The following is a 24,679-nucleotide window of genomic DNA, read 5'->3' on the forward strand; positions in this document are numbered from 1 at the left end:
TTTTTCCTCATCTTCGCTTGAGCCAGTGGTCAAATACATTAGCATTTGTTGTCTTTTAATTAATAATTGGGTCGTTTGTCAATTTACTTGTGACTGAGTTCTTTAGGATTAGGATTAATCATGCTTAGGGTTAGTTTAGGTTTTTAGTTGTTTAAATCTTCTCCATGCTTCATGAATAAGTTGTTCTATTAACTGTGTGTGTGTCGAATTTGCTTGCTACAGTTTTAATCAATACTCTGTGGGCACTGTTTTACTCTGATGCGTTACTAGTAGTTGTTAATCCAAAAGCAGTAGTCATTTGAATGTAGGATTCACAATTGGATTGGTGGTTGGTTAATTTGCAGAAATAGTTATTTGAACCAGGGTCAATTAGAAAGTTTAGTGTAGTTAATGGAGGCTAGTAATTTCAGAATAAATAAAAGGGTAATTTAGGCATAGAAAAGGGTAGTTCTACTAGGAATAGTAATTTTAAAAGTAGAGAAGGGATAGTATAGGAATTGTAATGGGTATAGGACTTTCTAGAATAGACTTTAGTATAGTTTTCAATAAAATAGGTGTTGTTACTTGAGTAACAAGTTTAAAAATAAGGGACTAAAAGCTAAAATGAGAAGGGACTAAAAAGAAAACTAAAAATCTGAAGTTAGCCCTAGGCTTTGCCTATAAAAGGCACACACATTGCCTTGTTTAAAAAGTTTTTTTGGGACCCTGAAAATTCCCTGAAGATTTTCGACTCTCTGACTCTTTAAAATTTCCTAAAATTGTATTTCTAACATCTGAAAATTTCTCCCTTTAGATTAGGCCATTAGTTCCTTAAAAATCCAAAAAAAAACTATTACACAAACTCCAAAATACACTGTTCTATTGAAACTGCAGGAGTGATTTTNGTTGCCTGAATGTTCATGTACCAAAATATCTCTTTCAAATGGGATATTAGGATTGTTTCCGTCTATCCAAATTGCTGCAACTTGATCTACTGTCGGTTTGTTGTACACCCGTTGATCTAAAGAAGCAGTCGCTGCTATTCTAACTTGTAAATTTTGAAATGTCGGCTGATCTTTTAGCTGGGAAAAGAATTGTGCATATGGATTTTCATCCATTATTTTCCGGATTTTTGCCACGATTTCCTCCGATAAGTTTGCTTCCTGAAGTTTTGATATTCTATTGCACAATTCATTATCTGTATCATAGAAGTACAATTGAAAATAGCATGGATTATCATCATGTGGACTAATGACGGAAGATGATGATATATTTGTACTTGTGCCTTAAAAGTATAAACTCCTTTCCTTGAAGATGCTATTTCTTTATCCAGCTTAACTCCAAAAGATGTAAAAGAAAATATGCTATTATATGCTCGGATATTTTTTCGGAATAATTTGGCTTCTTCAGACTTAGCTACAAATAATTCATATAACTCCGACGGAACGTCATGGGTTGCCAGTTTGATATATCCACTTCCGCAACAAAATTTTGGAGGCTCATATTGAAACCTCTTGGCATGACAAAATGTACATTCAGGAATTTTTTCCAACTTATGAGTATTTGAAGATGATAGGTTGCAAGTAGTTCCGTCTAAATGAAGTAGCGAAAAATATTATATTGCAATATTATTTGAAATTTGAAATGTAATGAAAACAAAGAAAATCAATCTATGTTAGTGCAGTGAATATACCTCCATTTTGGTTTTCTTCTGATAAAGCAAGAAGTGACCAGTTTCTTCTTTGCCTCTTCGGTCGTGTATCTTCAAAGGGTGCATCGCTAATAGGTTGAGTGGATGCTACATATTTTTGCACCCTTCGCAATGCTTTTTTTAATGATGAATTTTCTATTATGCAAAAATAAATATTAATAGTTTGTGACAAATAATATAATATGTATTATTATATGCACATATACTTTATCGATATTGTGTATGATCATGATAGTCGGAGACCCTAATCTAAGCTTATAATATTTTGTAATTAAATACACAAATTAAAATATGAAGATTAAATAACGTATGTATTTTATTTCTTTTAATTTAGGGATAGTTGATCATAATATGGTGAGTTAATTTATTTTCTAAGGTATAAATTGCGTCACCTGAATGGCCCATCTTGTTTGTAGTATTATTTCCATCTTTATCAGTTACGTTGGATATTGCAATTGATTTTCGTTTGTTTCCTGTTAAATTTATTATGTTATGATATTAGTAATTGAGAAAAGGTTATATAATATCAATTGAAAGAACTTGGTGAAGTTTACCTGTTATTTTGCATTGGGGTTTGTCACGAGTTGCCATGCTTAATTTGCCTGCATGAGACATAATTTTATTTTTTATTTCTCAAATATTTTGTATAATTTTATGTTAGCGTACATAGATCAATTAATAACGTGATTGAATAAGATAAATTAACAGTAGTCAATATAATATAGCGTAATAATTTTTAATGTCCGTATCTTAAGAGGCTTCTTCCTTAAGTAAAATGATATTTTGTTTCATATGTAACGATTTCAGTTGATATTTAAATTTACAATAAAAATAAATTATTTAGCTAAATATATACCTATGATAGGTTGGGGCGTAACGCCTCTTCCGATTGAATAATTGCCTCTATGTAAAAATAGATTAAATAATCTATAAAATGGATACAATTAAAGTATTAGAAGAATTATGGTTGAAAATAATTTAGTGAAGAATGTAAATTTCATTTAATGCTCTGCCAGCACAATTTGTCTTTACATAATGATATAAGAAGAATTAAGTTTACAGAATAGACAAATAATAGTATTTCATAGTTTATTTGGCCAAAAAGAAAGAGCACTAATTTTTTTCAACTTTGATTCTTTTATTAGAAATAGGACGTTGATCTTCATTGTTTCTTTTCGACCTCTTCCTTCGTATCTTTGCTGGTTTATCTTCATCCAGAACTTTGATTGTGGCAACATCTTGAAATTCATGTATCTCTTGAGCTATTAAAATCCTTCCTGAATTTTTATTTTTGTTATCAATCTTGACAAGAAAAATAAATTCTTTATCTTTACTCAGCACCAACTTGCGGTAGTAATTAGATTCTTCCTTCTGCACAATTGAAGAACAAGAATACAGTTGAAATTAATTTATGTATTAAATTAAAATTTATGAAACGTATTTTCTTATTGAAATACTTTCAAAGTATTAGTACTCTTAAATTTATAATAAAGAATATTCAGACCTTCGTACAGATTGATTGAATATACTCCTTGACATCACAACCAAACAAATATTCTGCAGCGTCAAAAAGTATAACACGAACACGTCGTTCTCCAGCAGAAACTTCAATTCTTAAACAATATCTAAAATATTGTCGATTGTTAAAAAAATCATAACTGGTTCATTTAAATGAAATATTTAAAAGTGTTGTTCACTCTCACCTGCTTTCATAATCAACATTTTCTATGTTACAGCTACCACAAGTTGCAGTGTCTTTTATAACATCAACTTTCTTGAAACATTTTTTGCATGAAGAATACCATGGCTCATCTTTATTTATAATGTCTGTAATTTTTGCTTTGAACTTGTGATATATTTCCTGGACATAAACAATAAAAAATATATTAGATTATATTATATAAGAATTATAAAACATGTATATTATTGAGAACAGGTTTGTAGGAAGTTACATGTGCATCTGCAAGTACGCCATCCATAATATCAACTAACTTCACTTCTTTGGCGCTTTTCATTGCCTTAGTTGGTATTAATGCAATATCTTTATTTTCCGCCTTCATGGAATCACGCCTGTATTTTAGTAAGTATTATTGAAATGTATAATATATTTATAGGATCAAAAATTTAACACATCAAAATATTGATGAAACAATAATTAGAACAATGAATAAAGATGTAGACGTGACGATTGTAGATTTGTTAAAGGAAATTTACACCCAAAACCTTGTAACTGAGAAATATTTGGCCCCATTTGCAGCACATATTTTTGTCATTCAATTAAAAAAGAGAGGCTTACCTCATAATATTTGGAATAAACTTAAGAGAGGAGCATGCTTATTATTTGGTATTGTTTTGTGTAAATTTTTTATAGCAAAATTTGTTTTAAAAATAGAAGCAGTCAGTAGTATAAAATTATATAGTAGAGGTTGTAAATTTAAGGGTCCCATAGTCTTAATCATGATAACAAGGTTCAAGAGTTGATAATACCAGCAATATATCCATGACTACTAATGCAATAGAATTATCATAAGTACCAATTTCAGAGTTCTGTTTCCTTTTGGATTGTTGGATTGATTAGCACACTGCTTACAGGAATAGTTGATATTCCAAAATTTCCTAATTAAAGAAGTTGAAATTATTTAGAATAGTTTCAGTCCATAAAGTGTGAATAATATAAATACAGGCTAAAGCGTGAATACTATAATACAAGCAATTGTTGGTGTATATACCTTTGTAAATTGAGACTCTAACATCACAAAAGCCAAGGATTGGTTTATCGTATTTCATCTTTTCAAGAAGTTCACCATCATTTTCAGCAAAATCTCCCCATAAAGTGATAGATGTAAGATCAGACCTGTGTTTTAAATTACAAATTAGATTAGTTGTATTACCTAACCTATATAATACGTAAAAAAATTTGGTTTTCATTGAAACATGCGTAAGTATAACTGACCTTTCATTTGTAACTATTATCTCTCTTCTCCTGCTACGACCTTCTCCAGTAAGTGGTTTTGTGACGACCCTGCCGGCCGTCTTAAGAATTTACGCTCCGATCCCCTATTAACTGCTTCCCCTAAGTTCATTTATGCTATTTTGGTTTGCCGGGACGTTTGGTGATGAGTTTCTGAGAGTTTTGGGACACTTAGTTCCTAAATTAGAGCTTAAGTGTGGAAAAGTGGTCCGTAGTCGGAACAGTGTGAAGGCGACCTCGGAATGGAAATCAGATGGTTCCGTTAGCTCCGTTAGGTGATTTCGGGGTTGGGAGCGTGTTCGGAATGTATTTTGGAAGTCCGTAGCTCATTTAGGTTTGAAATGCCGAAGTTTGTATTTTTTGAAGTTCCGGTCCGATAGTGAGTTTTTGATCCGAGGTTCGGAATGGAATTCCGGAAGTTGCAGTAGCTCCGTCATGTCATTTTGGATGTGTGTGCAAAATTTAAGGTCATTCGGACGTGTTTTGGTTAGGTTTTTTATCGAAAGCGTATTTGGAAGAAATTTGAAGTTCTTAGGCTTGAATCATTGATTTAATCGGGTTCCCGGTGTTGTTTTAGGTGTTTTAAGGATTGATACAAGTTCGAATAAGGTATTAGGTGGTATTGGTGCTTTTGGTTGAGGTCCCGGGGGCCTCGGGATGATTTCGGGTGGTTAACGGAGAAATTTGAGGAGTGTTGCAGCAGCTGATGTTTTTCTCTTCTGGTTTTTTCGCTTCTGCGGCTTGGGAACCGCAGAACCGGAGCTGCAGATGCGGCGTGGAGGAACGCAGAAGCGGTTTTGGGCATTTTAAGGAAAACCGCAGAAGCGGTTGCCTTTCCGCAGAAGCGGAACCGCATAAGCGGTTGTTGGTCCGCAGAAGCGGATGTTGGTCCTTTAGTGAAAAGTCGCAGAAGCGACTCATTTTTCCGCATAAGCGGGACCGCAGAAGCGGTCCCTCGACCGCAGAAGCGGTAATCTCTGGGGTGAAATATCAGATTCGAGGGTTAGTTTCAAAAGTTGGAAAAATCAATTGAGAGCTCGGGAGAAGGCGATTTTGAGTGGGTTCTGAAGAGAAAATCATTGGGTAACGTTTCTTTGATCCCTTTTTGTTATACTTTATCATTATATAGTTGAATACATTATGGGAATTCGAATTTAGGATCAAAAATTGGATAATTTGGGGTAAAACTTCATCGGCTAAATTATTGAGTTTTGAGTGAGCATTTGACCTCCGATTTGGGAGATTTTTATATGGTTAGACTCGTGAGAGTACGGGGGTTCTGAAAATGTGAAAATTATTCGATTCCGGGGCGTTGGCCTGAAGGGCATTTTGATCATTTCACCTAATTTTACGTCGTAGCTTTGAATTTAACAGCAAAACCAGGTGTTTGCAATGTTATTTACGATGTGTAATTGAATTGAATAGATTTGAGCCATTTGGAGTCGGATACTCGTGGCAAGAGCATGGTTTCTAGTTGATATTGAGCCGGTTCGAGGTAAGTGCCTTGTCTAACCTTGTGTAGGGGACCTCTTCCCCTTAGGACATGATATTTAATATTTGAAAGCCTCGTACGTGAGGTGACGAGCGCGTACTTGAGCTAATTGTTGAAAATCCGGCTTTTACTTTAAATACATAGACTGAGTTTCTTTCTTATTTGCTTTATTTTACTTGCAATTATAGTCTGTGTTAGTTTAGAGAAGCATGCTTAGTTGACCTACCTGCCTACTTGCTTAAAATTTGCTTCATTTGTATTTCGGGAAGTATGTAGGGCTAGAATTTACTGTTACTTGTTATGAGTTGAGCATTTATTTCGATACTCTTGAGCTGTTATTCTGTGTTTAAATTTGGGACTACGGGACGGCATCCCGGGAGATCCCCTGCACGTGTTTACGATCTGGACTGAGGTGCGGGATACCAAGAGATCCCTGGCACATTTATATATATTGAGGATACCAAGAGATCCTCGGGATACCAAGAGATCCCTGGCATATTATTGAGGATACCAAGAGATCCTCGGGATACCAAGAGATCCTCGGGATACCAAGAGATCCCTGGCATATTATTGAGGATACCAAGAGATCCTCGGGNAGTTATCTATGGATATCAGGATAATGGGTAGTAAGAACTTAATATACCTTGACATTTGCTGTGAAGCAGGTACATTAGAAAATTTAAATATCAGAAGCGTAGTTTAATGGGTGTGTAATAGTTTCCAGTATAAATAACATAACTCAAATCGATGATGTAGTATATATAATTTTGCTGTTAAGTTCATTATAAGGGAAATAACTGCAAGCAATTGGATGATGAAGCAAATCAACGCATAAAAATTGCTATATTACATGAGTGCGAATACATTATCCATAGCAGAAAGAAAGACTATTACATCATATGTAAGGGCAAACATATAGTAAGGTAAAACTCTAGGTGAAATTGTAAGTTAGTATCTACAAGATATATGTATTCTACATATATTGCAACCAACATTACAGGGACAAATGAGAGAAATACTAATGTGCTAACAGCTGGAACACAACTTAATGGGATTGGAACTGGTATCTGATAGACATAGAAATACTCATAGTAATGGCAGGAGGCTGTAGTGTTGAATTTTTTTTGTAACTATAGGTAGCCTAACCTTTAACATTGACTGTTCATAAGTTTCTTTTCCTTTTTTCAATCTTTTTTTGATATCGTTTCGGTTGGAGAAGGTAACGGGGACTTGTGAAGACTTTGGTTCGCCTAGCCCTTGGTAGTAAAAAATGGTCAATAGCTTGTTCACAAATGTATGAATTCTGCCGGAATTTTTCATCTTTTACATGTTGATCAATAAGATAGGAGATGATTTTTCCTAGGTTTTTTCTTGTCAAAATCTGGCGGATCTCTTCGGCGGCTCCTTCATCCGGGAATAATTCTTCCAAAAATTCGCTATCCGTCCCACGACAATCAATGCTAAGGAATTGTATCCCCTTTTTCTCCATGAACAGACCATAAAATAAGTTCCCTTGATTGTGTTTTATGATGGTAACCATTTAACTCAGAAACTAAAGAAGAAATTATGAAACAACATCAGTCAATTAAGGCAATGGACAAACATAGAACATATAGTTAATTTTAAAACACAAATTAAAGTAAACAATAAATGGAGGGATGAAAATTAGAACACTATCTTCAGATTATAATTATGTCATAGAAGAAAGCAGAACGTAATTGTTGTAAACAAAGACTGTGGAAAACGTAAAGCTACAATTATAACAAAATATATAATGGGGTAAACAAAACAAAGGGACTTACAAGTTGAATTAGCGAGCGAGATATTTCGGGTACAATTTATGGGCGCAAATATATGGATGAAATTGTAATGCCGGGAAAGATCTGTGAACCAAGGAGATGGTGAAAAAATGATAAATAGGAGAATACTCATTGAAAAACATAAGGATTTGGTGTAGTAGAAATCAGATTGTATACCTGTTGCTTTAGTAGAGAAGGGAAGAAACTGTGAGGAAATTGCCATAAGGTTCTGCTTTTAAAGACAACAAATCAAGGGATGCAACTGTTGGGAATATGATCGTTAATCTGTGAAAGAGAAGGTGTCTGTCGCCAAGCGTCTCTTGAGTTTTGTAAGAGAAGGTGTCTGTCTCCAGGCGACTGTTCAATTCAGTCGTGAAGTTAATCTGAGGATTTTTGTTATTTTTTAAAAAGCGTATTCTAAGAAAAGGATAATTTCGTAGTAATTTATTAAGTGAAGGGTAAAATAGTAATCTGACTTTTCATTTAAGGGTTTCCTGTTTTTAATATATTGTAAATATGTTGATGGGGATTTTATTATGAGATTATTTGTTTCAATACAATAAACCAAACGACGGCTTCCGAATGGATGATTTCTCGTAAGAAAGTAGGATCAAGATAAGTATAACTCATTTGGAAGCAAATTAAAGACAGAATAAGAATACATGCAGTAGCTAGCGGTGGAGCATTAAAATTATGCAGCAAAGACTCGATCGTGTCAACCAAAGAGGTTATCCTAGTACACTTGTTATCTGCATGTGAGACAGACAAACCGCGATTCCAGACCAAATTCCAAATACGTGTCTGTTCTATAGCATGTCTCATTTCCTTCATCAGCCTTATTCTTGGTAACTGTAAAAATAGAGACATCTTTGAAAGTCTTTTTTATTGGTGATACTGCAGTAAACCACTGATGTCATTTGTGGGATAAAGCACTGTAAGAATTTAGGTGGAGCTTTGGTTTTGACAAGTTCAGGAATTTCTTCACCATTTGTAGGCTGAGCGAGTTTTACGACCGACACAAATCTTGATAATGAAGGTTTGTTCTACTTTTTTTTTTTTTTTTTTTAACGATTTGAAGTGTTTTCTTGAAAGCATGTAGGTCATGCATTTTCATTAAATTTGACAAAACATCTTTAGGATGGAGCTTTATTCTTCTTCAGAAAAAATGGAGCTTTACTTAATTACTGTTTCATGACAAATTGACAACTATTACTGCGCTTCAATCTCAATCTCAAGCAATAAGTTGGACTCGGCTATATGAATGTCGTCGTCCTTTTTTTAACTTTCCCAAGATTTCAGTACTTTGTTGAAGATATACTCGAGAATGTTTGGGTTTTCAGTTGATTAGAGAAGGAGATTTGGTTGAGTCACCGATTTCTGCTTTTTTTTTATTTTATTTTTTATACTCAAGTGTGTGAGTTGGGAATTACTCTGTTTAGGCTAGTACATAATTAGTTGCAATTTTCAATTTTGCTGGAATTTGGTCCTGTCTATTATTGCTCCTTAAAAGGGTCTCTTTTATGACCAATTCTAACTTAGCTTTTACTTGGGTTCTCTTAGTGAAAATAAACAACCATAAATTTTCACCAACCAAAAAGAGGGGATACCTCTTAGAAATGACTACATGCGCTCAAGTAAAAGTGAAATACTTTAGCTGTAAGATAACTAGCTACCTAGGTATTGGAAGTAAGCAAGTTACCTGCTACGATGGATATGGTACAAAAATGATAAACTAAAGTATAAAGTTTATAGGAGATCTCGGTGAGAGGTCTATATTGTTGGTAAGTTTCAAGTGATATTTGCCTGTGAAGGTTCATGAGAGAAGAGGTCACCCTCATGCAAGTGATGAGGAGAAGAAGGTGACGAGAAAGCAGAAGGCAGAAAGCAAGAGCCAAGAATCGGGGCAGTCGCCCAAAAAGCCGAAAACAGAAGGCGACAATGAGCAGGCTAATGGAAAATCGAATGCCACCGATATTGCAGCAGAATTTGAGAAATTCTGTAAGGCTACAAGCGAACATCTCTCCATCAAACAAATGCGCGAAATTCTAGAAGCCAATGGCCGGGATTCTTCAGTCTCTGACGATGCTGTTGTTCCTAGATGGTTTGTCTAATGATCTGCTCCTAAATCTATTTATTCTCCTTTTGGATTTAAGTTATACTCCTACAATTGTGTAGAATCTTTTACACCGTCATTTTAGGTTTACTTGTTGTAAGAAGTTAGGTACTGACCACGCTTGTTACAGGATATTGCTTATTACCTATAATAAGATTTTAAGTGAACCGGCAGTATCGGTTTAGTAGTTTTACCCCTTATAGAAGGTTGGTAGAGTTGGTACTAAATCATGCTTGTTGCGGAATATTCCCTCCATTTCGATTTATGTGATTTGTTGTTTTGACTGAGCATATAACTTTTAAACTTGTAGTCTTTGTGGGGCCATCCTATTTGGGTGCCATCCTATTTGGGTGGTCATAAAGGTGAAATGGAAATTTTAAAGTTTAATGATTTTTAATATAAAAATCGTACAAATATGGGAAGTGTGTCACATAAAAGGGGGAGGAGTATTACTTCTTACCTGTAATATGATATTAAGTGAACTGACACTATGACTGTAGTGTTCTTTTACCTGTAACCATAGGTTAGTTACCATATGTTTGTTTACCAAACTAATGATTGTTAAAGGAATATTACCTGTAATAGGATTTTTTATTTTGTTTTAAGTGGCCTGATATACATTTAAAATTCTCAACTCTATCAGTATGCGAAAGTTATATCCTTTTGTGACACTCTTTTAAACATTTTCCACACTCTACTAATCCAGTTGTTGCTGTTGCCGCTTTTAATCATTATACATTCCTCATATTTGCTCTTTCTGTACAGCCAAGACATACTGTTTTATGGTCCTCTCGGTCCTTGTCCGGTTTGTGGTGGCACATTGGAGTTTTCTGACGATGGTTATCACTGCCAGGGAGCATATAGCGAGTGGTCTAGTTGTGTTTACAGCACTAGGGACCCGCCAAGAAGAGAAGAGCCTCTAAATATACCTGATTCTGTTGGAAAAACTCCAGTCTCTGATGTAATGAGCCAAACTCTTCTTTACATAATTTGTTGTGTACTCTGGGATAATGGCCAAATTAACTGTTTGTGCATGTTATAATCTCCTAGCTGATCGAGAAACATAGAGATCCCAAGAGTCGCCTGAAGCGGGAAATTACAGGAGCGGATAAACCATTTGCAGGAATGATGATTTCTCTTTCAGGCCGTCTTTCTCGAACCCATGTATGTAATATGTTATTTGGTGAATCAGATTATCATTTTGGTATAGTTACTAAAAACTACTCTCTACAGCAATATTGGAAGACAAAGATCGAGAAGAATGGAGGGAAAGTGGCTAATTCTGTCATTGGTAAGGCCATATCTTATTATGAATTAAATGCTAGGATTTAATTGAACCCCTAAAAACTGAAAGGGTTCCTTTGGGCAGGAGGAACATGCCTCGTAGTTTCGCCAACAGAGCGAGACCGTGGTGGCTCATCTAAAGTAGCTGAAGCAGTGTACGTACATTTAAAGAACTCTGCATGAATTTCACTAATTTAGCAATTATATCTTGACGTGGAGGTATTGTTCTTCAGGGAGAGGGGTATCCCAGTTGTGAGAGAGGCTTGGTTGGCAGATAGCATCGAGAAAAAAGAAGCTCTAGCATTAGATGCGTATGATGTTGCCAGTGATATTGCAGTAGATGGTAAAGGTATTGCGCTAGACAAGCAAGATTCCAGTGTAGTTGCACTCGAAACTGTTACAGCTGAGGTTTGGCTTTCGTCAAATTGTCTTTTTTAATTTTAGATTGGGATTCTACTCAATCTTCCGAACTTGGCTTTATATTAAGAAGTGCCTTGTCTTGGTTGTAGCTTAAAGTGTTTGGAAAGAGAGGTGTACATAAAGACACTAAGCTGCAGGATGAAGGTGGAACAATTTTGGAGAAAGATGGCTTACTGTACAATTGCGCTTTGACTGTTTGCGATCAAGGGAGGGATATGAATGAGTAATGCTCGAGAGCTGTTGTATTAGTTATAGTTTTTGGTAATCTGCACTCAGTAACGAATTGATCGTTTAAAATGGTGCAGCTTCTGCATTATGCAACTTATTATGGCACGAGAGAACCATTTGCACCTTTATTACAAAAAGGGCAAAATAGGTGATAGCCTCAGAGCAGATGACAAGCTAGAGGAATGGGAAAACTTGAATGATGCTATTAAGGAATTTGCAAAGCTCTTTGAAGAACTGACAGGAAATGAATTTGAACCCTGGGAAAGAGAAAAGAAGATTCAGAAGAAACATTTGAAGTTCTTCCCCATTGATATTGTGTGTGCTCTTGTCGTTTTGTGGTATCAATTATGTGTGATTTGTTTCCTTTACCTGGATTAACATAAGACGTCCTGAATTTGTAGGATGACGGTGTTGAAGTAAGGCACGGAGGGCTTGGACTTAGGCAACTAGGGGTTGCTGCTGCACATAGTAAGCTTGATCCAAAGGTAGCAAGTTTTATGAAAGTACTTTGCAGCCAGGAGATATACCGGTGAGTCTCTTGACGACTATCTTTCTAATTTGTTTACATGTGGACAAGAAATGACTATTGTCGGTCGAATGAAGGTATGCTTTAATGGAGATGGGGTATGATTCACCTGAAGTTCCTGTTGGAATGCTTACTGATTTTCATTTAAAAAGATGTACGTATTTCTTCCCTTTGGTGCATTCTCTGTTGGAGATCGGGCGTTTGCGAAATTTACTTCTTTAACTGCGCAGGTGAGGAAACCCTCCTGCATTTTGCGGATAAATTGAAATCTTCGAAGGAGACAGGGAACCAAGAGGAGGCCATCTGGGCTGATTTCAGCCAAAGATGGTTTACTCTCATGCCAACTACGAGGCCCTTGTCATTTAAAGACTTTGGAGAACTTGCAGACCACGTAAATTGCATATTATTTTTTGTCCACAGGTTTGAGTGTCTTTCTTAGATCCTTCAGTTGAAAATATATTCATGTGTTTCTCTTGTGCTATGCAAATTCAAGGCTGCTTCTGCTTATGAGGCTATTCGAGATATCAATACTGCCTCCCGCCTTATAGGAGATATGTCAGGCTCCACGTTAGACGATCCTCTATTTGACCGTTATGTGAAGCTAGGTTGTTCTGTCTCACCGCTGGAGAAAGAGACAGATGATTACAAAATGATAGTGAAATACCTGGAGAAAACTTATGATCCCGTCACGGTTGGAGACGTTGTAAGATAATTTCTATCTCTTCTAAGAGATTATCCTTTTGGGACATTCCGAATCACGAATATATATAGCTTTGATCTGAGTTGAAGTTATCTGTGTTTCTTAGAGCTATGGTGTATCGGTTGAGAACATCTTCGCTGTTGAAGTAAGTGCATGCCCCTCCCTTGATGACATCAAGAAATTGCCGAACAAGGTTCTGCTATGGTGTGGTAAGTAATTGCATCAATCTTGTTAGCGTTTGACTATATCTGCCTGTTAAGGATTAATATTTTCAAGACGAGTGAATGGATTGACCTTAAATAACAAGTAATTCTCTTTGCTAACAGGGACAAGAAGTTCAAATCTATTGAGGCACTTGCAGATGGGGTTCTTGCCTGCAACTTGTGCACTTCCTGCGCCAGGATACATGGTATATAAGTGCGAACACACTTTCTAAAAGAAAGCATCAAGTTATTTTTTATGTTGTTTGTTCAGGCGATACACACATTTATTGGCATTTATGGTTTGCAGTTTGGAAGAGCTATTGTATGTTCAGATGCTGCAGCAGAAGCTGCAAGATACGGTTACACAGCTGTAGATAGGCCAGAAGGTTTCTTGGTTTTGGCTGTCGCTTCACTAGGAGAAGAAATCCAGGAGTTCTCAAGTCCACCTGAGGTAGTATATAAGAAAATTGATTTTAGATCTGCAGATGTTATAAAATCAGTATTAGGATTGAATGTCCAGTTTGCGCTAATGCAGGACACGATATCCTTGGAGGAGAAGAAAATTGGAGTGAAAGGGCTTGGCAAGAAGAAGACTGATGAGTCGGAGCATTTCGTGTGGAAAGATGACATTAAAGTACCTTGCGGCAAGTTGATTCCATCAGAGTACAAGGACAGCCCCCTCGAGTATAATGAGTATGCTGTATATGATCCAGAACAGGTACTTGCAAATCATTTGATAGAAGAGAAAATGGTTCTTGTGCTGAAGAATTTTACATGCTGTTATTGACCTTGTCAATGTTATTTTTATTTCGCATATAGGTAAGCATAAGGTTCTTGGTGGCCGTGAAATTCGAGGAACAGGACGTGGAGTATGATACAGTTGAGCCCGAGGTATAAACGAACAAAGTGAGACCAGAGAAGGGCTGTACATGAACATTTTGCCTATTCTCTTATCAGACTTTTTATGGGATTTTGTAGTAGTGTTAAAGTACTTCTTCGGCATAGAAGGGAAGTGGCTTTTGTTAAATGGTATGGAAGTGGCTTTGGTTAAATGGTTGGGCGCAAAGTTCTGTTTCTGCAGAAGTGGTCTTGAATCTTGAATTTGGATGGTTACAAAGTTTATGTCTCTCTAGTGTTTTGTTCTAGATCTTTTTTGGTGTGTGTATATGCAAACAGCTGGTGCTGGAACCTTTTTAGTGTTTGTATATGGATGAAGTACTATGTTCTCTCTCTTCGTACTTTTATTTTGGTTTTCTTCAATTAGTCATGTTACTACTAGCCTTTTGGTCTTACCTAGAAGAAGAATAAGCTGCATTTTTGGTGACTCATGGTTTATGAGTAAACCTCCGTTGAAGTAATCTAATATTCATTCAAATCTATTATCTTTGGCAAAGCAAATTGAATGCATCATATTGCCCTGAAATGTTCTGTTTTTATGGCAATTCATTATTTTTAAGACGGGGAGAAATGGGAGATTTGAACATTGTTGGCATGGCATAAATAATTGGGGGCCATTGTGACAGTTTTGGGTCATCACCGTATTTCTCCCTTTCTCCCTTTCTTCGCGCTTCCGAGGCCTTAGAAACCTCACTTTTGGTTGCTTCGATTTGCGTGCCCAGTTCGGGCGCGAAGCCGAAAAATTTATATGTTAAAATATATGAGTTCTGTGAAAAATTTGAAGAATTATGATATTAATATTGATATAGTTGACTTTGGTCAATACTTTTGGTAAACGGATCCAGACCGGTGATGTGATGGTCTCGGGAGGTCCGTAGAAAAATATGAGATTCGGGCATGTGTCCGGAGTCGAAATCCGAGGTCCAGAACCCCGATAAAAGAATTTTTCTGTTAAATTGTTTTCTGAAATTATAAAGGAAAAATGGAAATGAAAATGAGTTAGAAAATATAGGTATCGGGCTCGAATTTTGGTTCCGACGCCCGGTACAGGTCTTAAATATGCGTTAAGCGCGTGAAATTTGGTCGAAATCGAACGTCGTTTGACGTGTTTCGGACTTAAATATCTAAAGTTAAGGCTTATGAACTTTGAAATGGAAAATTATGAGTTTTGGGGTTTGATTCTTTTATTTTGATGTTATTTTAGAGATTTGATCGCTCGAGCAAGTTCGTAGGATGCTATAGAGTTAGTGTGTGTAATTGGTTAGGAACCCCGAGGGCTCGGGAGTGTTTTCGGAGGTGTTCGGGGTAGCTTTGCACTTAGGAAAATTGCAGAAAATCTGCAATAGGTGCCCAGTGATTTTCTTCTTCGCGTTCGCGTTAGGCCTCCGGCGTTCGCGAAGCTTCAGCTTCGTCCTTCATCGCGTTCGCATCTGCCTTATCGCGTTCGCGTAGAGTATTTGACTCAGAAGACTTGGCCCTCATTTTTACTCATCGCGTTCGCGCTTGCTTTCACGTGTTCGCGTAGCTCAGCCCCGCCCTTCATCGCGAACGCGGTCCCCTTGTCGCGTTCGCGTATAACAGTCCCTGGAAACCTCAGTCTTCTACGCGTTCGCGACCTCTTTCACGCGAACGCGATGCCTGCCTGCCTTCCTTCAACGCGAACGCGATGAACAATTTTACCCAGCGAATTTTTAAGTTCAAAACAGTAGCTATTACGGGATTTTTCCCATTTATCTCAAACCTTGTCTTCTCCACAGAACTTAGGCGAATTTTAGAGCTAACCTTCATCAAAGTTTCTTGGGTAAGTATCATTTAACTCATCTTCTTCATTTCCTATCATCATCTATCAAATCCCTAGCCCTAAATCATGAAATTCGAGGTAGAAAATGGGGGTTTTGGGTAGAACTAGGGTTTTGGGAATTTTGGGCGATTCAACCCCAATTTGGGGTCGAATCTTGGAACAAACTATATATTTGAACCCGTGGGGTTATGGGTGAATTTATTTTGGTTCGAACCTCGTATTTTGACCAGGTGGGCCCGGGGTCGGTTTTGCAAATTTTGGGCAGAATGTTGGGAAAATTATATTTAGGCATTTGGGTTGGATTGTTGAGTATTATTGATGATATTAAATCAATTGTGTATAGATACGATTGAATTGGAGCTAAATTCGAAAGGAAAGGCATTGCTTAAGGATTGAGTTGGCCGTAAACCTTCGAGGTAAGTGTTTGATCTAACTTTGGCTTGAAGGAATAGGATTAGAGTATTATGAATGCTATTTGCTAATTGATCGAGTACGGTGTATAGGCGTGGTGACGAGTGTCTATACACCGGAGTCTAGCATGACCGTGGGTCTTTGTTGTACTTGATTTTTGAGATAATTTGGAACTCTTTTAAGCTACAATATGTTTTTCTGCAAATGTGAAGAGTTTGAGGATAAGTTGTGAAATATTAATATTTTGGAGCATTGGCTCGAATGATAAATACCATTGAGTAAGAGATGAACGTATTGAAAGGAGTTGTGATTAATCCCTTGCCGGGTTGTGAAAGATACTGTTATTGTCCCCTTGCCGGGACTTGGTTGTTATTTGTGTTATTCCCTTGCCGGGATAGTTCATATTACTTGTTTATTCCTCTTGCCCGTTTGGTTGTGACTGTTATTTGGGTGAGGAAGAGTGAAATTGCACGAAAGGTCATTCCGTGCTATTCTTGGTTATATTTGCACTAAGGGTCATTCCATGCTATGTTTTGACTATTTATGCACGAAGGTACATTCCGTGCTCTGATTTGATTATATTTGCACGAAGGGTCATTCCGTGCCATGAGATGAGAGCTATGTGAGAGTAAGAGCACGAAGGGTGATGCCGTGCATTTTATTTGACTACTTTGGGTGAGATTGAGAGTAAAAGCATGAAAGGTGATGTCGTGCAACTATTGAACTTCTTATTCTTTGATAATTATTGTTGTGTCATGTTTCTTAATTACGCTGATGAACTTTATATCCAATTGTACTTTCCCCATAGCATGTTTCCCTCCCTTTCAACTGTTTAGTTTCGGTATTTTCTTTCCTTTTGTTGCATATTTGTATACAAAAATTGTACAGGTTGGTTTGGTAGTCCTGTCTAGCCTCGTCACTACTTCGCCGTGGTTAGGCCAGGCACTTACCAGCACATGGGGTCGGTTGTGCTGATGCTACACTCTGTGCATTTCTTTGTGCACAGATCCAGGAGCAGCTTTCGGACAGCAGCAGTAGGATTCTTATCCGGGAGCTATCTTCAGTTCAGGGACTCTCGAGGTAGATTAGCTGGCGTTCGCAGGCCGAAGTCCCTTTCCTTATTTCAGTTTGTTTTTATTGTATCGAAACAGACATGTGTATTTCTTTCATTCAGACTTGTTGTAGTATTCTATAGTAGTCCGTGAGCTAGTGGCACCAGATTTTGGGTAGAGAGGTGTTTCAAACTTCCGCATTTTTTTTTTATATCTTTTGTTAAACTTAAAGTCTTCCGCATTTCTTTAACTGTTGTTAGTATATTATATTGTTGAGGTTGAAATAGCGAATGTTTTTATCTTTTGTTAAACTTAAAGTCTTCCGCATTTCTTTAACTGTTGTTAGTATATTATATTGTTGAGGTTGAATAGCGAATGTTTAATGTATGGCTGGCCATACATTATATTGTTGAGGTTGTGTATAACTAATACAATTATACTTCATACTTGGTATTATCCTATCTATAAGTAATGCATAGAAAGTGGTGGCATTATTAATACCAAGCTCTTAATGCATGCATTAGTGTGGTTAAAGATAAAATTGTCCTTAAGTCCTTTAAAGCAAGATAATATGGAGGGTATTTTTGTAAATAATTATTTTTTTTTAAATTATGTAATGTATTATAATTTTAATACGCCACACCGAACAGAGATAAGAAATAATATTTGTATAACTAATGCTTACATTACTAATATACGTTATTCCACATTATTCTTATACAACCAAATAACCCCTTCGTGAATTGATTACGTACCAGGACATATAGTCGGGGGATTTGCAGCCGTACCATATATTTATGCTACCTTTTAACACGTACTTTATTTTTTAAAAACTATTTATTTCGTAACCAACTAACAAAAAATTTTGTAATAATATGACCACTATACCCCTTCCAAAACATATAAAAGATGCATCACGCATAAATCAATTTACGGTTCTCCTCCATCACTCTGTCTCCCTCAGATCGCCTCTCGCAAATCATATTTGAACCAGATTCAAATTTCAAATTCAAAATTACAAAATACATTGTGAGTATTCAAATTCATCTTCAGAATTCAAAATAGTTTTTGAAACTGATTGATTTGATGATATATGTTTTCTGATTGATTTCATGATTCATCTTCACTGATATGCTGAATTTGCATTTTAAATCTGATTCACGTTGAATTCTAACATTCCAATCCGACAAATTCAAATATGCTGAAGTTTTTCACTGCAATATGCGGAAATTTTTGGTTTATTTGCTGAACAAGCTGAGTTTTTACATATGCTGAATTATTTTTCTTGTAGTTTAATCAAGATGAAGTTATTTAGTTCATATGTAAAAACTTTAGGAAAACGAGCTGAAACATAGCTGCACTGTGCAAAAATAAAACATAAATTAAAATTTAATATTGCACAAAAACTTCAGCATAAAGTGCTGAAGTTTTTTTAGTTAATCTTTAAAAACTTCAGCTGAACGAGCTGAAGTTTTCTTCATACACTGGGTAAAAATAAAAACATAATTTACAATTTAATATTGAACAAAAACTTCAGCATGGGATGTGCTAAAGTTTTTAAGTTCAATTCTGAAAACTTCAGCACCTAACAAGCTGAAGTTTTTGCCCTGGATTAGTTAATTTTGTCATACAGTTTTTTCAAATAACTTCAGAAACTTACTTCAGCACTTAGTAAGCTGAAGTTTTTGTCCCGGATACATTAATTTTGTAATACAGATTTTTCAAAAACTTCAGCCCATTATGCTGAAGTTAGTTAGTTCATTTCTAAAAACTTCAGCATTTAATAAGCTGAAGTTTTTGTCTTGGATTCAGCACTTGATAAGCTTTTTAAAAAACTTCAGCAGAAACGTAAAGCTTTTTCAAAAACTTCAGCATGGGATGCTGAAGTTTTTTAGTTTATCTTAAAAAACTTCAGCAGAACGAGCTGAAATTTTCCTCCTACACTATGTATTTTATTAATTTTTTTTGGAAAAACTTCATACCAAATAATGCTTAAGTTTTTCAGATTATGTAAAATATTTTTCATATAAAAATATGCTGATGTTATTTTTAGTTCATTTGCTAAAACATGCTTAATATTTTGTCCTACAATATGTAATTTTCGGATGAGTTTTTGTTAATTCCTCTGTTATTTTCTAAGTTTAAAAAGGATTAATATTAAAAGAAAAACGCACAAAAACATTAATACAAAAACATCATTTTTCATTACATAAAATAAAATATAAATTATAATTATAATTATTTAATTCATTCTTGAAAACTTCAGCGAAGGGAGCTGAAGTTTTTCTCCTGTACTTTGTATTTTATTAAGATTTTTTGGAAATACTTCATACCAAAAAGTGCATAATTTTCGGATGAGTTCTTTTTTAATTCCTGCTGTAGTTATTTAGTTCATCTCCTCTGTCATTTTTCGAGTTTAAAGAGAATTAATATTTAAAAAAAAAAACAAACGCACAAAAAACTTAACTGAAAAACAGAACTTTTCATTAAATAAAATAAAAAGATAACTTAAAATTACATAAAAAAAATATCATAATAATCCTTTATCTAAAAGGATTATACTAAAAAAACTGACTAATCGTCCATATCATCGTCATCATCATTGTCATCATCATCATCATCGTCGTCATTGTCAGATGGACGAGCATCTTCGTCAGCAAGATTATCAAATTTGACAAACATCTCAAGCCTATCAAGCTTGGTGTTGATTTCTTCGAGCTCCCTATCATACTTTTCTATGAGCTCATCCAGTTTGAGCTCAAAAGCCTCAATTATATCTTGCTTAATCTCGTCAACTATTTGCCTTATAACAGCATCCACTTTTCTTCGTTTTATATTTTATCTGGTAAAATATATGTGTTTGAGTGAATAAACTCACAAGGCATAGCGCACTTATAAAGGCGAAAAAAACTTCTCCATGGTATATGAAAAGGCATAGAGGAATTCTAAACATCTAATGAAAATCGTGCATGAACGTAATAGGAATGTAATTATTACACTAACACATACCCCAAAGAAAAATAATTACTACTTTAATTCTGTTTCTATACTATACAATTAATGCACTCTAAAAACTTCAAACATACTGAAGTTTATTTAGTTCATTTGCTAAAACTTCAGCCCAATGTGCTGAAGTTTATAAGTTCATTTTTAAAAACTTTAGCACCTAACAAGCTGAAGTTTTTGTCTGGATTAATTAATTTTGTCGTAGAGCTTTTTCAAATAACTTCAGCCCATTGTGTTGAAGTTAGTTAGTTCATTTCTAAACACTTCATCACTTAGTAAGCTGAAGTTTTTGTCGTGGATTCATTAATTTTGTAATACAAATTTTTCAAAAACTTCAATCCATTGTGCTGAAGTTAGTTAGTTCATTTCTAAAAACTTCAGCATTTAGTAAGCTGAAGTTTTTGTCCTGGATTCATTAATTTTGTAATACAGACTTTTCAAAAACTTCAGCCCATTGTGCTGAAGTTAGTTAGTTAGTTTCTATAAACTTCAGCATTTAGTAAGCTGAAGTTTGTCCTGGATTCATTAATTTTGTCATACAGATTTTTCAAAAAACATCAGCGGTAGATGCTGAAGTGCTTTAGTTCATTTGTAAAAACTTCAAGACAAACAACCTAAAAGTTTTCTTCCTGCACTATGTAATTTTCTCCTGCATGCTGAAGTTAAATTTAGTTTATGCTTAAGTCTTGTCCTGCTTTAATCACCTTCTTCATCAGCTTTTTTTAGAAAACTTCACTATCAACAAGCTGAAATGTTCTACTATATTTGCTCAACTTCAGCTTCATAATTAAATTCTTCTGTTCGCTTTCCTAATACTTGGCACTAAACATGCTTCTGCAGGATGAGTTCGATTTGCGTTGTTATTACTTTCAATGGGAGGTGGACTCTTGATTTCAAATACTTGGATCATGATACAAAACTTGTTCTGCTTAATAAGCAAGTATCATTCAATACTTTCCTGAAGAAAATTAGTGAAGTTACAAATATTGATTCAAGCAGAAATTCACTAAAAGTATGGTTTGATATCAAACTAAATACAAGCAAAGGAATGCTTGCAACTTTAGATGAAGAACTCAGTACATGTATACATTTTCTTACAACTGATTCAGCCTACAAGAATTGCCATTTCGTCGTCGAAAAAATACAACATTCAGAATCTACAGCATTCAAACAATCTCTTGCATATACAATAGATTCAGAACCATTTGCTGATTATCAACATGAACTAGGACAGCCAATAATGGAACTAGAGAATGAACAACAACCTTCTAACATTACAACTGCTTCAGAATATACAATGCTGCAACAATTACCCGCTCCTCCAATAAATTCATACCAGTTTGTCGATGACCAAGAAGAAGAAGGATAGCTAATAATGCAAATTGACAACCAACACACAATCCAACAAAGTTTTTTTTTACCTTCTGCAATGATAAGCAACAACGAAAATAAAGTAAACATGGAGCTTATACCGATAACATTAGATAGAATTGAAGAAATTGCTGAAACTTCTAGTGCTTCTCAGAAATCAAGAAAAAGAGTGAGGAGAAAGCTGAAAGAATCTCCACTATGTAAAATACTTAGGCACGATATGTTGCCTGAGGAAGTAAGAGTCGGATCAATTTTTGAGAACAAACAAAACATGACTAAATTTTCTGCAGCTTGGAGATAAACCAGATAGTTGAATTCACTGCTGTTAGATCATGTTCAAAGAGATACGAGCTAAAATGCATCGTGGAGAAATTCCACACTATTCAGGGTGATAAAATATCATAACAACCATGAATGCTCGGTTGATGCAAGAAAATCAGATCAGAAGCATGCTACATCAAATTTTATAAGTGAAAAAATTATAGAACATGTTCGAGACAAAAAGATAGAGGTTACACCCGCCTTTGTAGAAAATGAAATGAAAAAGAAATTTGGAATTGACATTGGTTATCACAAGGCATGGCGCGCTATTCAAAAAAGTTGTTGCTTGCATAAGGGGAACACCGGAAGAGAACTACCAGATTCTTCCTTCATACCTACACATGATGGTGCAAAAAAACCCAGAAACGTACACAAGCATAAAAAGAGATGAGCATAATAGGTAAGCAAAACAATACTAACCATCAGCCTGAAGTTTCAAATGTTCAAAACTTCACACCTTATGATTTGTTTTTTTGTGTTTCACTGTACAGATTTGCTTACATGTTCTTTGCTCCTGCAGCATCAATAGCTGGTTGGTCCTACTGTAGACCCGTTATTGCAGTAGATGCAACATTTTTAAAGTTAAATATCGTGGTGTTCTATTTGTTATTATATCAAAGGATGCAAACAATCAAATCTTTCCTCTATCTTTTGGTGTAGCAAAGTCAGAAAACAATGAGGCATACATTTGGTTCTTCGGGGAAATGAGAAAATCAATTCAAGTCCGCGTGAACTGGTTTTCTTGTCAGATAGAAACCAATCGATCGCAAATAGAACTAGAAAAGTTTATCCTGAAGCTCACCATGGTATCTGCCTCTATCACTTTGAGAAAAATTTAAAGCAAAGACATGCAAAAGCCACGGTAATAAATCTTTTTCAAAGTGTTGCAAGGTCATACAAACGTGAAGATTTTAATCAGTTAATGTCCCAACTCAAAAGTGTTGACAAGAAAACATACAATTACATAATAGAAGAGCCTCCAGAGAGATGGGCTCGAACGTGGTTCCCACGGCGACGTTATGATATGCTAACAACAAACATGGTAGAATCAATGAATTCCGTTTTACTAAAAGCGAGGGAGATGCCTATTTTAATAATGTTAGATTTCATCCAAGAAAAGTTGGGAGAGTGGTTTTACGAACGGAGAAAAAAAGTAAATGAAACTTTTCACAGGGTATCAATATGGGCAGAAGAAGAGATGACTAAGAAGATGGACTTGGCTTGCAAAATATTTGTGAGTATATTTATTAACTTCAGCTTTTTATATCTGTTGCAGTAATTTACTGCTTACATTTAAAAAACTTCATACTTTTTCTTTTTGAAGCAACAATACACTAATATAGTTTATCTTAATTTTTTATTCCTTCTTAGGTGTTCAACCTCGATTCAATATTTTTTAGAATAAATAGTGAAGGAATTGAATTCATTGTGGACTTAAAGAAGAGAACTTGTGACTGCTTGGAATTCCAACTTGATGAATTGCCCTGTGCACATGCAATTGCTGCTATCAATAAGAGATATTTGCAGAAATTTGATTACTGCTCAAATTGGTATTCAAAGGAAACATGGTTGAAAACATACGAAGGACATGTGAATACTGTGGGAGATCAAAAATCATGGGATATTCCACAAAATGTAGAATCTGAGATCACAAAACCTCCCGATGTAGAGATTTTACAAGGAAGAAGACAAAAAAAGAGGCATATCCCTGCGACTGAATCAGTACCATTGAAGTCTACTAAATGCAGTCGATGCAAACAAGTTGGGCATAACAGAACGACTTGCTTGTCTTCTCCAGCACCTCATCCATATTCCAAGAAACACACTGAAAAATACTCCAACCTTCAATAATCCTTGGTATGAATTTAGACTTTCATTATTGTATGAAATATTTGAAATGTGATTTTTTTCATAGGAATAAAAAAATAAGCTCTTGGACTATTTTATATACTGCTAAAGTACAAATCACTCATTTTTGTTGCGCAGGCTTACAGGTTTGGTTGCATTTTAAAAAAGTACGCAATGACTTCAGCGAGAAAAAACTTCAGGTTACAGTATGTGAAATACATATCCTTAACAAACAAACACACACACACACACAAAAGAGATGAGGATGAGAATTATATTGATACAGAAAGAGACGAGGACAACTGTCACGACCCCGGTTCGCCCTCCGTGAACCATCATGACGGCACCTAGTCTCTACGACTAGGTAAGCCTAAATTGCGGAAGGAAACCAAATTTAAAACAGGAATAAAGAAATAAACAACGTTTAAATGTGCCACTCGGCATACACAATATTTAACTCTCAAAACCAATACATAAATCCAAGACCCGGAAACCCATGAATCACAAGCTAAGAATATAGTAAAATGCTGTAACTCCGGAAGTCTA

General features: G+C 35.5%; 1 protein-coding gene and 2 long non-coding RNA genes across 3 annotated transcripts; 1 reads left to right on the forward strand and 2 right to left on the reverse strand.

Annotated features, from left to right (window-relative positions):
* On the reverse strand, positions 3,023-3,532 carry LOC109240904. Its single transcript, XR_002070162.1, has 3 exons — positions 3,394-3,532; positions 3,195-3,315; positions 3,023-3,061 (listed from the first exon to the last, which is right to left on the reverse strand). It is a non-coding gene; the product is annotated as an uncharacterized LOC109240904 (long non-coding RNA).
* Positions 3,651-4,681, reverse strand: LOC109240909. Its single transcript, XR_002070163.1, has 3 exons — positions 4,644-4,681; positions 4,420-4,544; positions 3,651-3,760 (listed from the first exon to the last, which is right to left on the reverse strand). It is a non-coding gene; the product is annotated as an uncharacterized LOC109240909 (long non-coding RNA).
* LOC109226254 (poly [ADP-ribose] polymerase 3) lies at positions 8,795-14,693 on the forward strand. The gene is made up of 18 exons (XM_019391047.1): positions 8,795-8,988; positions 9,764-10,053; positions 10,831-11,026; positions 11,116-11,229; positions 11,299-11,356; positions 11,435-11,504; positions 11,583-11,757; positions 11,859-11,992; positions 12,075-12,312; positions 12,399-12,526; positions 12,601-12,677; positions 12,754-12,914; positions 13,017-13,226; positions 13,330-13,432; positions 13,550-13,632; positions 13,734-13,877; positions 13,962-14,144; positions 14,246-14,693. The coding sequence occupies exons 1-18, from the start codon at positions 8,983-8,985 to the stop codon at positions 14,321-14,323; spliced, it is 2,448 nt and encodes an 815-aa protein (XP_019246592.1). The 5' UTR covers positions 8,795-8,982; the 3' UTR covers positions 14,324-14,693.

The sequence above is a fragment of the Nicotiana attenuata genome, chromosome 1 (assembly GCF_001879085.1).
Source record: "Nicotiana attenuata strain UT chromosome 1, NIATTr2, whole genome shotgun sequence".
NCBI classification, from domain to species: domain Eukaryota; kingdom Viridiplantae; phylum Streptophyta; class Magnoliopsida; order Solanales; family Solanaceae; genus Nicotiana; species Nicotiana attenuata.